The 15,082-nt window shown below is 34.4% G+C and overlaps 1 protein-coding gene across 1 annotated transcript; it reads right to left on the minus strand.

Moving 5' to 3' along the window:
* Positions 1–1,834: 1,834 nt before the first annotated feature.
* LOC138322147 (cysteine-rich secretory protein 2-like) lies at positions 1,835–14,496 on the minus strand. The gene is made up of 10 exons (XM_069266201.1): positions 14,311–14,496; positions 10,868–10,954; positions 9,689–9,959; positions 9,413–9,489; positions 8,937–9,093; positions 7,532–7,653; positions 5,536–5,639; positions 4,322–4,351; positions 2,389–2,524; positions 1,835–2,157 (listed from the first exon to the last, which is right to left on the minus strand). Exons 1-10 carry the CDS (start codon positions 14,421–14,423, stop codon positions 2,118–2,120), a joined length of 1,137 nt encoding a protein of 378 aa, XP_069122302.1. The 5' UTR covers positions 14,424–14,496; the 3' UTR covers positions 1,835–2,117.
* Between the last annotated feature and the right edge of the window lie 586 nt (positions 14,497–15,082).

A 15,082-nucleotide genomic window follows, 5' to 3' on the forward strand; every position in this document is an offset into this window, starting at 1 on the left:
ATTAAACAATGTATATTTACTGCCATATATACTATGATCAAGCGACATACTGTTTTGATATTGTTTTATTGCTATCATAATAGTTGATATTGTAGGTAATTAGCAATAAATAAGTTTTGATTAGCCCGAACTTTTTTTTCTGATTTCTGCATGCGCATATGTTTGCTGTTAAGTCTACAAGATAATAAGAAATATTTCCTATCTAATTCCTCTTGCGTTCGATCTACAGTTAAAAGTGTAAGATTCTCCTGTACATAGAAGTCTGTTGCTATGAAAATATCATGGCTACAATAAAAGGCATATTCCATTTATTAAGGTGTGTAGGGTTATACGATGGCCGAAAGCGGCCGGACACATTTGAGTGATATTTTAGTCGTTTGTGTACCACTTTTGTATGGTACACAAACGAAGTATTTTTTATTCGTTTGTGTACCGCGGTACCCGGACACCAAACACCTTTTTAAAGTAGAACACTTTGTAACTTGTATTTGGTTAACATATATGTATATATACAGACGTGTGCCTCGCACCGGCCTGACTCTGAGACTGATTCATTAAACAAAAGGACGTTGATAAGACCCCATGATCACCTTCCCATGGTGTACAATTACTGGACAGAGGAGGGTCATGATCAGTTATCTTTGACCCTGCAGTTGGGTCCCATAAATATGTAGCTGCCACGGGACCCTAACCAAGTGACTCAGATTAACTAATTATTGGAACATAAGACAGCCCCTTACCTGGTAATTGACATGACGTTACCTATCTATATAGTTTATCAGTTACTCCCTGTCCTTAACTAAGTTGTATAACTTTTTTCGCAATCGATGTAAAATAAATAAAGTTAATATTATATTGATATTATAAGAATCCTGTTGTTATCAAAATGAAAGGCCTAAGCTTATTAATTAACTTATATGTAGCATATATATATATGTATATAGCTGTTTTGACAACTCTATGCAATTTTTAGAAAAAGAAAACAAAAAAACCTTTTGATCGAACATCACTAATATGCTGCATATCTATACTTGTACAACTGACAGCGAAATAAAATCTGATTTGCAATGTATGACGTCACTCCGGACAATAAGGACGTCCTTGTCTAACACCACACCAGTTTGTTAACGTGTATCAGATATAAAATATTAAATTTCCTCGAATGTTTGCTGAAGATACATGTATTTTACTACCACAACGGATATAGCATAAGCATCCTTGATCCATAAACCAAATAAATCAAATGTTATCAAAATTGCTGTGACATTTTATTTGACTTGAACCAACACTGCATAGGCTGCTTGAACTAAATTGAAAAGAAAGAAAAGAAAGAAAGAAAGCAAGAAAGAAGCAAAAGTCATAAGACCACCACCTCTTTATTTAGAAAACAATTTTCGAGTCAGTATATTGCAAGGTCGGTATTTACAACAAATCTGAACGCAGATATGTTTTTAACTACAATTGATAAATATGCTAAAGAAACTCCATGACAATCTCTCTCACATCTAGAGGTCAGAACCAAATTATAATCTGGAAATGAATAGTAACGATTTGTATTATTAACGGAAGTACATTTTCAACTCCCTCCTACCTCTTGGTGTCCTTATTCCTGTAGCTTCTGCCCCCCTCCCTACCGTGCGTCTTACTAAAACACAGAACCTAATTCAAACTTAATGTGCTAACTGGTTAAAATATACTGCTGGCGGTAGAGTCATTCTCCTGAATAATACAGAAACAAAAATCTGTCTTCTCGAGTATTTTCCCGCTCAATTTTCGTTCTTCGCACATGTTTGGTTTTTAATTTATTCGTTTTGAGTAAGTACCAGCTTGAAAGAGTGTCTTACCCACTATAATTATTCAGATGCTTCGGAGACCTTCCTTAAACACGTGCTGTTATTTTCTACAATAAGCAATAACAATGATGAAAACAAGTAAACCAACGTTGCAATGCTACATTTTATTTTTCAAGAAAAAACAGCTAAAACTGTATTTTATCTACTGCGGACTTTATGATATCGACACAATCTCGCTAAGTTTTATTTTTTTTAATAATTTTTTTTGTCGTGCTTAAAAATTTAAGAAAATTGTCAATCGTCCGGTGCACGTGATGTCGTTGGTTACTCTTCGTCTATGGATTCTGGAATACCACTACAGAACCTGTAATACCAATAATAGTTATATAATAAAAGTATTGAATTAAACGTTGCGTATAAAGTAAGAATCTTAAAAATATTATTACAGCATTTTAAAGGTATATTTTGGATCTAGTGTTGGTATGATCCAAATGGTAATAAAATTAGAAATGTTGTACAATATGTTAAACCAGAGCTAAGATACATAGACGTGTGTGTAACACGCTGGTTTTTTTTAACCACAATGATGACTTACTCGCAGGTAGTCTTGCAATAGAACTTGGCATATTTGTATCCTGGCGTTCCTTTGTTACAGTAGTTGCGGGCTTTCACTTTCTTGCAGATATTTGTGGATTTATCTGGTTCAAATGTGGTACATGGTCCTGGCTCATCTATCAGCGAAAGGAAATAGTATTGCATCAAGGTATATATTAACGTCAGGAAGCTGTGCTCAAGAACAGCACATTTAATGACGGAGTCCTGCGAATTTGCGCCCAATTGTAATTCTACGAAAATGTGTTTTATTTTGTACATTTCCTGGGTTAAGTGTTAGAAAGCTAATTAATTTGTCATTAATTCAATTTCTGTTTGTAACGGGCATTTTCATTGGCTTAAAAATACTTCATCAGCCCATAAAAGAAAAAATGGCGTCGCTGTTTGTAACCTCGGTTATGATTGGATGAGATAACGGCGTTATAAGAGTCCCAAATTAATTTGTAACTTTGAAGAGATTGTCTTCTGTAAATTTAATTCGCGGTTTACTTTCAAGAGTACACCTTTGATCCAAATTGAGCTGCTGACTGCATCCAAGTGTAACAGGTTTATATTTTGTGATTGTTTAAATATGTTTTGTTATATTTTAAGGTGTGTATATACGTATCTATACAGTATTATTGAAATTAGTATGGAATGGTTTTGAATATAGGTATGAGAGGAATGTGAGTAGGTATGTCAGGTGACTTGAGACGGAAACGACCATTGGACAGTTAGGACTTATGTTGCATGCTTTTAACCTTCTTCAGATTTCTACTCATATCACTTCTATTCTGGCACCTGTGCTATACACTGTGCATATTGATATAGGGCATATTTAGAGAGTTTACAAATATGTTTTAGCTATGATTTTGTATAAAATAGTATGCTAATGTTGTACTGTAATACAACATAAGAATATATAGTGTTTTAAATGGTCGGATCACAGCTATATCTTGATCTAGAGAATTAAATCATCAATTATAAGGTTTCTAAGATATACAGATTCAATGATATATATTTATCTGTTAAATTCAATTTGTACAATACTGTCTGTATTTGTTACAGTAATTAAACCAGCTGTCACTTAACATCATAAGAGGCTACATTATGTATAATTGCCTTTTCTGAAAACCTCATCGCGATGTGTGGGGTGAGGTATTGTTTTGTAATATTTGCTTTTACTTTTAAATGAATATTGCGCTATGTAATTGGTTATTATTTAATGTTTGACTGATTGATTGGGCTTAATGTAATGAATGTTCATTACCCATTCATTATATATATTATTTTCATATATCGTTGTGACGATAAAAATGCACGGCACGATAAATAATTGGATATCCTTTGATATCTGATGATTTTCAGTTATCTAGATGTAATTAACCTATTTGTATAAACATTCTGAAATGTCGAAATCGTTATATTTAACTGTACTTCGAGATTCATAGTATATATTATATCTATATATTAGCTTTTTATCGGTAGTATGTATGCGCAAGTTATGTCCCTTGTCAGTCAGTCCGTTCTACAATTGTATATACATATATATATATGTATGTATGATACATGATTGTTTGTTGTTGTAGGGTTTTTAAATCAGAATAAACGTAAGACCATGAAGAACGTGGTTTTGTGGTTTATGAATAAAAAACCCAATCGAACCCTATAACACAAGGCTATATCCGAAGTCAACTTATGCCAGCAATATATATGGTAATACATAATAATTCTTTAATTATTTCATCCTTGATTATTCTTTATTAAACATTACTCATTGGTGAATACATCCTCAAAATATGATTGCAGTTGACTGAATGAAACCATTCCTCATGTTCAAACAGCATTGTTCACCACCGTGATGTCTGTTAAAAGGACTAATAATAAAAAAGAACACACGTAAACATATGAAATGAAATCAAACAATTTATACTTACTGCATCCAGGTTCCCCAATGTTACATTCCTCTGACAAATAGAAGACACGGAATCAAACAGTTGGAATTATACATCTATAGATCTTTCAAATGGTGGAGTATTTACAGCAGCAATCAAAATTATTATAAAGGCACTCTATTGATGACAGTCGTTACGTTGTTAAACAAAATCCAAGTTCATGGTCATACTAACAAATACATATTCATAATGTAACGTATAGTAAGTTTGTTATAACGTTTACTACTGTACTTACACATGCTGTAAGTTAACCGTTGTTAATATTGCTAAAACGTTTACTAGTGAGCATTATGTGGACTTCCACATGAATGTAACCTCTATTAAGTTTGTTATAACGTTTACTTGTTAGCATTATGTGTACTTATACATGATGTAATCTCTGTGAACTTTGTTATAAAGTTTGTTAGTGAACATTAGTGTGCATACAAATGATACCACTTCTATTAACGTGTACTTACACATGATGTAATCTCTATAAAGTTTATCATAACGTTTACTAGTGAGCATTATGTGTACTTACACATGATGTAAACTCTATAAAGTTTATCATAACGTTTACTAGTGAGCATTATGTGTACTTACACATGATGTAATTTCTATAAAGTTTATCATAACGTTTACTAGTGAGCATTATGTGTACTTACACATGATGTAATCTCTATAAAGTTTATCATAACGTTTACTAGTGAGCATTATGTGTACTTACACATGATGTAATCTCTATAAAGTTTATCATAACGTTTACTAGTGAGCATTATGTGTACTTACACATGATGTAATCTCTATAAAGTTTATCATAACGTTTACTAGTGAGCAATATGTGTACTTACACATGATGTAATCTCTATAAAGTTTATCATAACGTTTACTAGTGAGCATTATGTGTACTTACACATGATGTAATCGAAAAAGTTTATCAATACGTTTACTAGTGAGCATTATGTGTACTTACACATGATGTAATCGAAAAAGTTTATCATAACGTTTACTAGTGAGCATTATGTGTACTTACACATGATGTAATCTCTAAAAAGTTTATCATAACGTTTACTAGTGAGCATTATGTGTACTTACACATGATGTAATCGAAAAAGTTTATCATAACGTTTACTAGTGAGCATTATGTGTACTTACACATGATGTAATCTCTATAAAGTTTATCATATCGTTTACTAATGAGCATTATGTGTACTTACCACACGTATCATCCACGCACATCCATCCTATGCCTTTACCAGAAGGGACCACACATTGGGTGCAGGGCTCTCCGATTTGGTATGGACGAGTTTTGGAATGCAGGCTAAGGAAATTGAAAATCATATCTAACTTTCCGTATATCATTTACTGTTCCCATTTTGTGTTATGGTCGATGCTCGAATACAGACATAATGTAGTCACTATCAAAGCGTCACACGTAAAAACTTAATGTCATTTGTTAAATAACATTTTATCACATTATCTGCCTGCTATCGAGTGACTTTGTGCGTAGAATATTAACTGGAGTGATTATCAGTGTTGAGAATTCGTTGTGACGTCAGTAAACAATGAGGTGAGATAAGGATTTGAGGACGTTGTGACGTCAGTAAACAATGACGTGAGGTAAGGATTTGAGAACGCTGTGACGTCAGTAAACAATGACGTGAGGTAAGGATTTGAGAACGCTGTGACGTCAGTAAACAATGACGTGAAGTAAGGATTTGAGAACGTTGTGACGTCAGTAAACAATGACGTGAGGTAAGGATTTGAGAACGTTGTGACGTCAGTAAACAATGACGTGAGGTAAGGATTTGAGGACGTTGTGACGTCAGTAAACAATGACGTGAGGTAAGGATTTGAGGACGTTGTGACAAAATGGCAGCTTCCGTTGGATTTTGGCAACTCAATTTGACGTCGAAATTTAAAAAAAAATGTAAGTTGCTTTTAGTTATGCGATGAAAAGTATATTAAATTTGTGTTCATATCATATGTGATTTTATGATACTCGTCTCAAAGAACTTCTAAGACTCGTTCCATAAATTCTCATGAAATGTACACTAATTTAAGATTCTATATATATATATATATATATATATATATCTTTCGATCATGTATGATATATAAGGAAAGGTTATTAGGTATTTTGGAAGTATTAATAAGAGCGCTTCGGCCGCGCAGAGCGAAGCTCTACTAACCATAACACGTGTGTGAGCATATAGATTCCAATACACTCCAGTACCCCTTGAAATTTCTGTACTAGAATAAATGTTATCAGTATACGCTTTAAAATTACTGTAAGTAGTTTTAATTTACACATATACAAGAACAACGCAATAAATGTAGTTGTCCAATATATACTGTGTATGTTCTCAAGCGCACGGCACCGTCAGCAGTGACGTCACAAAACCTTACGCCAAAGATGACGGCACAGATTCGCGCGTATTTTGATAGCATGGCATGTTGCCAAGTTTTCTCTGCATCTGATAAAAACAAGATTGAAGTACATCATGTATTTTGCACTATTCCAATTAAATTATTTCGAATTCATTCTAACTATTGATATTATGTGCATGTCAATGAAATATATTTCATTATTAATCTCGTAGAAAAATTTAGACAATATAAAGTTATGATGTTATAACCTTTTACATGTTACTTGTAGCTGCGCTCTTCTGAGACATATTAAGGGCGAAGCACTTCTAAGGTAACACATACATGAAAATAAAAGAAAAAATCTCCAAAATTCAATCCTACACACTGACAGCTACAGTGTGCGGCCGCCATTTTTTTACCCACTGTAAAAAATCCCATCAGCGTGAATGCGATGCTTTGAAGTCAGCTCATTATGTAATCAAGCGGTTCAAACGCTTTTATGATCCAACGAACGTAATCTTCATCCGGCATAAGTTTAGTGCTATTGCTCTTTATTTGCAAGCGTTCAAGTGATAGACCACCTTCCAATATGATCAGCTGACCAAAAACGGAATATCTTTCACGGAAATTAATTAATTCTTATTCCTATGTGGATTTCCTTCTCAAATGTAGGTTTTGGGACAAGAATAGAGTGTTAATAAATGAAGAAAAAATAAACAGAAAATTCGGCTCCGTTATTTTCATAAATTGAACTTTTCAACAGTGCATAATTAATTATTACTGAACTATCTAGCTGCGCCCTTTAAGACCTTGCCTTCAGTCATATTATGGAGTTTGACTTACGGCGGCCAATAGTCGCATGCCCAGTAATAAGCATTTTGCCACACATCTCCATGATCTGGTAAGTGCAATATGGGGCAAAACGTGACGCCACATCCAACCTTCACGGTATCCCAGTACTCCAACTGTAATAAAATACACAATATTTAGTGACGTCAAATCCAACCTTCACGCGTACGGTATCCCAGTACTCCAACTGTAACAAAATATACAACAATGATCGAGTGACATCATATCCAACCTTCACGGTATCCCAATACTCCAACTTTAACAAAATACACAATAATGAGTGACGTCATACCCAACTTTCACGGTATCCCAGTACTCTAGACTTAGATAGACCATATATGATTCCAATCCTATTATCATCCATATTACAAAGCTTTCTATTTCTCTAACTCTAACCTATAGTTTTCGATGACTCTTATTGGGACCGCAGAATCAAACCAAAAATAGATTCCTGGAAATCCCCTTTTGGGCACAAGATCTCATAGAGAGGTGATTGGGTATTCAGAGCGCATCAGTTTCGAATGTTTAATGTGTGGGTTGGGCAATACATGTAGATGTAAAATATATAAAGAAATTTTAAAATTTTGTCAAGTGTGTGTCTGACATGGGGAAGTAATCAATATTTCTAATTTCATGAATATTTTGGTCAAGTTTTGGTGCGGAATTCAACATATAAGATGGCTCCCCCCACATAAAAGTTTAGCAAGATGATAGATCTTAATTTCTTTTTATTCACAGGTATGCGAGATGACCATTCTTCAAAATTAGTGACAGGTGACCAGACTTGAAAACTCCATTGAACATGGACAGTGGCAAACGTTAATATATCGTATATAGCGAAATCATTTGGTTCTTTGGTCTCTATAAGTCGATCATCACCATGCCCCAGTATGCTTACTTCAGAGAAAGTAACAGCCAATGAACTGTAATGTAATGCTGGAAATGTAAGTAAGTATGTTATAGATATAACAAATAACAGCTTTATGTTATCATTCATGATGGTTTGCCATCGAAATATAGTAACTGTTCACGAAGACCCAAACTACTATATATTTGGACAATGCTAGGATTGATACATTAATGTCAGATATTGTTGAGATGTGCAGTAAATGGCAACGAAATTTTACATTACTATATAAAATACCAGTAGCATTGTTTTAAATGCAAAAGTCACACCACAAGTCTTTCCACCATTGGCTTTTGATCCTTCATATTTGTACGAAGAGTCATACTGCAATACCTATCTTACTTATCTCCGTCCCAGCCACAACGGCCTATATTTATCGAGGAATTTCCGGTATTAAAATGAATGGCTCGACCTCATCAAAATAAAATCATAAAACACTAATATGAGATTAACATATTTAACAAAGTTCCCTGTCTCAGTTTAATAACATACCTGTAAGTAGTGTCCGACCAGGTCGAAATCCACAAAAGAATGGCCATTTATGTCATAGTCACTCTTCTCGTTATAAAACAGCTGGACGACTTTCTCAATGGTGTGGTTGCTTCCCTTGATAACGGCAAGGTTCTGTCCCACCCTGGTACCGTTACCACTGTGATTCGAAATGAAAATATCTTTATAAACTTTGAAATATTAAAAAAAATGTAAACTATTGAATGCGGTAATGAAAGTCAGTTCTAGAACCAACTAAATAATTTTCGATTAGATAATTTTATCACTGCTTCAGGAAAGTGACCATTTCTAGCGTTAGTATAGAACAACTACGAAGACTGCCTTTAGTAATGTTTTGTTCGTTAACTGGAAGAAAACAATTGTATTTTATGTCGAGTGCATTGTGCTTTGTCAAGGTGGAGCAAACACTGTCCATTTTGAATAAATGTTGAAACGTCATGATAATAACTAGTACTTACAAATTTAGATTTGTGTGTTTGAAAACACATTTGTCAGACAGTGCTTGTGCAAGACGGGCCAACGATTCGTCCCAGTGCTTGAGAAAGAGAATATAGCATACACTGTAATGTATGTAACTCATATATACTGTATCTGGTATTATCGACATATTTTTTTTAGATATATACCAATGTTTTTAACATAGCCAAATCATAAATTCAGGTTTTATTTTGAATATTTATTACGTCCGATAATATGTTTTCATGCTAATTACTTTTCGGTTGGTAATTACTTACGATTTTCCAGATATTAGATCCGGGTTCCAGCATGCGAACTTTCTGGTGAGCTAAAACAGCATCGATCTTCTCTTGAGCTGTACACTTTGAAGGCGTTTCTTTACCTGTCATCTCTAGTGTTTTGGCTGCTTCGAAATCTTCAGGCGAAATTTCCAGAGGTTCTTGTAGTTTACGCTGACCTTTTCTCCTTCTGCCTCTTTTCTCCGATTGAAATCGCTCGCTCCCGGTTACGCTATCCCCATCGTCTCGTTTGGACGGGACATTTTCTTCTCTATAGGTTTGGTTAAATTGAATTAAGTTAGATTAAAACATAAAGAACGAGATCCAATTCCAATTTACTTTTTACTACAGAAATATCAAAAGATTATATGAATTGAATAGTTTTAAGTCTAAGCTATTCCACTTTTATATTCGACAGATTTGTTTAATCTTGGTGATATACATGTTCATTTTGTATTGACACAATTAGTAAACTTTAAAAGTGTAACATAAGTTAATGATCACCCTGTACTATTCCAAGTTCTGTTTTTGATAGCTTCCTCTTGTTACCTTTTAATTATTACCACCTGGTCTGTTAGAACTATTAACCAGCCCCACAAGGTTGAAATGATTTATAAATAACGCAGATTTTATTTATTCTCTGTCACCAGCAGGAATGGCATGGACATTTATGTCTGTAATTTAAGTTCCATTATGTTTTGACAGCATATATGAACGTTCTATGCGCTGAATATCAATATATCTGATTCATTTATTTTCACTTATTCTTCACAGATTCGATAAAAATGCATACTTAAATATATATGAAAAAAAACAAGTCGTAAATAATTTGACCGACAGGGAAAATTTTACCATGTTCTGATTAATTCGATGGTTTAAAATAAAAGTCTTCATAACATAACATAGGTTATACTTTTCAAAACAAAACACATTACTTCTGACAACTTTATGCACGCATTTGAAGGCAATAAGTACAAAAAAGAGAATAATCAATACGTAGAGAATACCTTTCAGACTCAACGAGCGTATGAACTGAGGGGTTACTTGTGAAGTATGCATAGTAGAGAGCACTCGAAAATATTTCCAATAATTGAACTTTTTTGAACTAGTTGTCCATTTTCAAATGACTAAAGTAATGAATTTGTACATTATTGCTACATTTTTTTATTTGTACGTTACCTTTGTATATCACGAAAGTTATTAAAGAGACGCTTGACTATATCCTGTTCGTCAGAACGTTTGGAGTCACTGATTCCAGGCGGTAAACTGCTGTAGGATGAAAACAGTTGTGAAATGTTAAAGTGACGTACTTAAAGAGAGCATCACAAATGTACCGGGAGTAATTTTGTATATTGTTGAAAAACTTTTTTTTCTTGTTTCATACAAAAACGTAACGATGTTGCAGCGCTAGTTATAACAGTGTGCCAACATCAGAGCTTTATTCCGTTTTAACGATACACTATTATAGAGCTGATGTGAACAACACAAAAACTCGAGAAATGCAGATCGAATGAGATAATTTTACTTAAATATTAACACACGGAGACTGAATAACAATAATAATTTTGTCTCCAAAAACATGCCTCTATCAAATGCTACTCGTATTATTGTAAGATAATTTAGTCTCCAGAATGTCTTATCACATATTAAAGCACAAGGTCTGTATGGACGATTAAGAAGGACTGCGATTTTCAATACAGATTGTGTCGAGGGATTTTCCCCCAAATTGATAAAAATGACTATGGACTTCGAACTAGCCGCAATGCAATCAGTGCGTATGATATTTTCTTCATCTGGTTGGGAATGTAATGGGCAAAAATATTTAAAAAGTATATATAAAGACCTTTCCAGGCGTAAACCCTACTGGTTGGCCGAATAATTAACTCCGTTATGGACAACCTGTGTTACAGTGAGAAATATTGGCTATAGTCTAAAGGGAAGCTAAAAAACAATAATAAAAAAACAACAACAACAAACAAACGAGTTCTAAAGGAGAAATTTTTAAACAAGGCTTTAAAATACATGTATTGTTTTATTTTGCGTAAAAAGAGAAATTATAAAGTAAGAAACGGGAGGAGCCAAATTTATGCTAATATTTCAAATCAGCGTATTTGTGCTAAAAAGCAAACGATCGTTTAGCTGAAGAACAAAAATAATTGTTTTAAAAAGAAATTAGTTGTTTTGATCATCAGTACATTTTTTAGCGGGATTGGACTGGGTCGATCATCTGTGATCAGGTAACTCAGTCGGTAGAACACTCAGCTAGTGTTCGGAGGATCCCGGGTTCGAATCCCGGTCTGTTAGGGATACAGCGGACCTGGTAAGGAACACTACTCCACAGGTGAGAGCGAATACCTTGCACAGTATTGGACACTCGGGGCAGTGATCAGGATAGCTGATAGACCGTGGCGGTAGAGGCGAGGGCGACGGACACGGGTTACCGGACACGCCATGTTGCGCCGGGCCGTGCACATATGAGGCGGCGTGGACGCCGGAGAACGTCATGACATGCGGCGAGCTATCCTCACAGAGCCGGGTGTCCTCTTCTGTATAAGCGTAAAGCTAGCCTTTCCCTCGGAGTAGACGAGGCGCGAGTATATCACCGGGTGCCCACATAATGCGTACACATTATATTCATGGTGTATTGTACTGTTGTTGTTCCTGTATTGTGTTCCACTGATTGAATAAAATGATATAACAGAGAACGCAGTTCTTTTGCCGAGTATCTATCCGGATCTATAAGAGCGTCGCCAAATACATAGCTGGAACCTAAGTACAACGAGGAGAGATATAGGGAGACCGTTACAATTTTATAGTCCATTTGCAACAACAGGAACTACTCGCCATTTGTCTGCCCTGTTAACATGACAACAAACATTATCGTAACCTTGACAACTATTAACAAGCCTTAAAATCTTCGTACCGCGAAATTCCATTCAGCTCAATGATTAATGGTAGACTTTACAGACGCATTCAATGTTAATATAAGGCTTAAAACAGGGTTGTAAAATCTCCAACTTATTGTTACTTCTGATATCAAGACAATGAGTACGGACGTGAATGTCTGTAGTGACCAGGTGTTCACTTCATACTGATGATATAGCACTTATCACTCCTATCGAGGAATCAATGCAACATAGGCCATATAAGTGAAAATGGATTAAATCGAATAACAATAAATATATGTATAGAAATCGCTATGATTCTTTTCCAATGTTACATATAAAACTTTATCAATAAGTCAAATCGATAGATTTACATACTTAGGTTTTCAGTTTTAGGAACAAGGAAGTATGTGAATATGCAAACAAAATCTGCCATGTATGTATATGCTGAAGAAATGACTAGAATCTCTGTATGCTGCAGGTATGAATATCGATAGATAGAAATCGCTATGGTCCAAATGTAGACATATAAGAAATAAAAACAATAACGACTGACTAGTGAGCGCTTTCGCTCCATTCAAGGGAGCTCTCCAGACTGTTTATAAGAAATAAAAACAATAACGACTGACTTATAAGAAATAAAAACAATAACGACTGACTTATAAGAAATAAAAACAATAACGACAGACGTATAAGAAATAAAAACAATAAAGACTGACAGTCTGAAGAACTCCCCTGAATGGGGCGAAAGCGCTCACTAGTCAGTCGTTATTGTTTTTACTTCTTATAAACAGTCTGAAGAGCTCCCTTGAATGGGGCGAAAGCGCTCACTAGTCAGTCGTTATTGTTTTTATTTCTTATAGATTTCGTCCGTAAGGATTTTTCTTTAGATTTATCACATATATATATATATATAGGTTGGTTAGATTGTGTGTGTTAAGGCATGATGGGTAGTGAATTTGATATTATTGTATAACGGTGTATACGTTTTGTAATGGAAGATAAGTATCAGAATATATGTGTCTGATTTATAATGATTTGAATGACTATGAAAATTTCCGATATTTAATGTCAGAATCATTTCGAAGAATTAAACTGAATCAGCTTTCTCTCGTGTGGAGGAGTAGAACTATGTTTCTCTCTTAATCATTTGTCTAATTTGGTGGGAGAGATGTAAGTGTCGGTAGGGATCGCCCCACCACTCAGTATATATCTCCCACACAGATACTGTTAAATCGGAATTTGTAAAATGTTTTTAAATATAAAGTAATAATGACTCGACTATTCTTATTGTATCTAAAAACTCTTTAGACTGCCTACAATTTTATGTCTTGTTTAAGAACAATTTCCTGTTTGACTTACTGGTGTTTATCTCGAAACTGTCATTAAATGTTATGTTTTTTAAAACGTGTCTAATAGGTCTGGACATATTTGATATAGATCTGTGTGTTGTCAATGCTGTAATACGCGTTTGACATGATGATAAAATACGTTGAACTTGTTAAAGTTATATGTGCCGTAATTGGTCGAAAAATTAAGCATGTTATTACTGCTAAAAATCATTTCCAGCTCTTATTTGTACTTGAGAATTTAAAACCTATCTATTGAAAGTACTGTAACTCTCAAAATGTTGGTAACTTTTGGTGATGAATAACATATCAAAAGCTCTTCTTGATTTGTGAGTATGAAAAATACGGCATATATAATTCTAAGACTGTTCCCCCTATAGCTACTTACGGTTCGGTAGGCTCTGGTGGCATGGTACCTGCTCCTTCTAACTCAGCGTCTTCTCCCTCACACAAACCAACTACCAACACCCCTAGAAAGGCTAGTATTGTCACCACTTTCATCTCGAACGTGAGGGTCTGCTCAGAATCCACATAAGGACGTCTCCGCTTTTATAAGCAGACGTGCCAGTCAAAATGGCATGTAACTATCCAATGGCATGACTTAATAACACTCTGTCCAAATAAAAACTTAGGACACAAATATATTCTTTGCGCCGATGTATTAGAATGATTCTGAATTTGGTCAAGTGAAAAACGACCAGTAGGCCATATTATAAACAGATATGCATAAATCAACTGATATTATGTGAGCTATAAGAATGCAAATATACTGAGCAATATTTATTATAGGATGGGCTTAAATACAGCAATAATCATCGCGCCGTGTAATTATCAACGACACTTCGATATCTTTTACAACATAACTGTTTGGTATTAGCTAGAAGTATTAACATTCCGCTTGATTTGGCTGTGAAAATGCCAGAATGCATTATACATTAAGTATCTAATATCTTGCAATAATGAACGGCACATATTTAAGAATAAAATGAACTTGGTTTCTATTTGGTAAATAAGTCATATGTTCACTTTTCTGAGTGTTTACATTTACAGAAAGTATTTTTAACACATTTTCGTTTTATCATTTGAAATCTATTTTCTATTTACTCATTTCCTTCAATCTGTTCTATATTGCTCTGTTCGATACGTTCATCAATGCTACA

This window comes from Argopecten irradians, chromosome 4, assembly GCF_041381155.1.
Source record: "Argopecten irradians isolate NY chromosome 4, Ai_NY, whole genome shotgun sequence".
NCBI classification, from domain to species: Eukaryota; Metazoa; Mollusca; class Bivalvia; order Pectinida; family Pectinidae; genus Argopecten; species Argopecten irradians.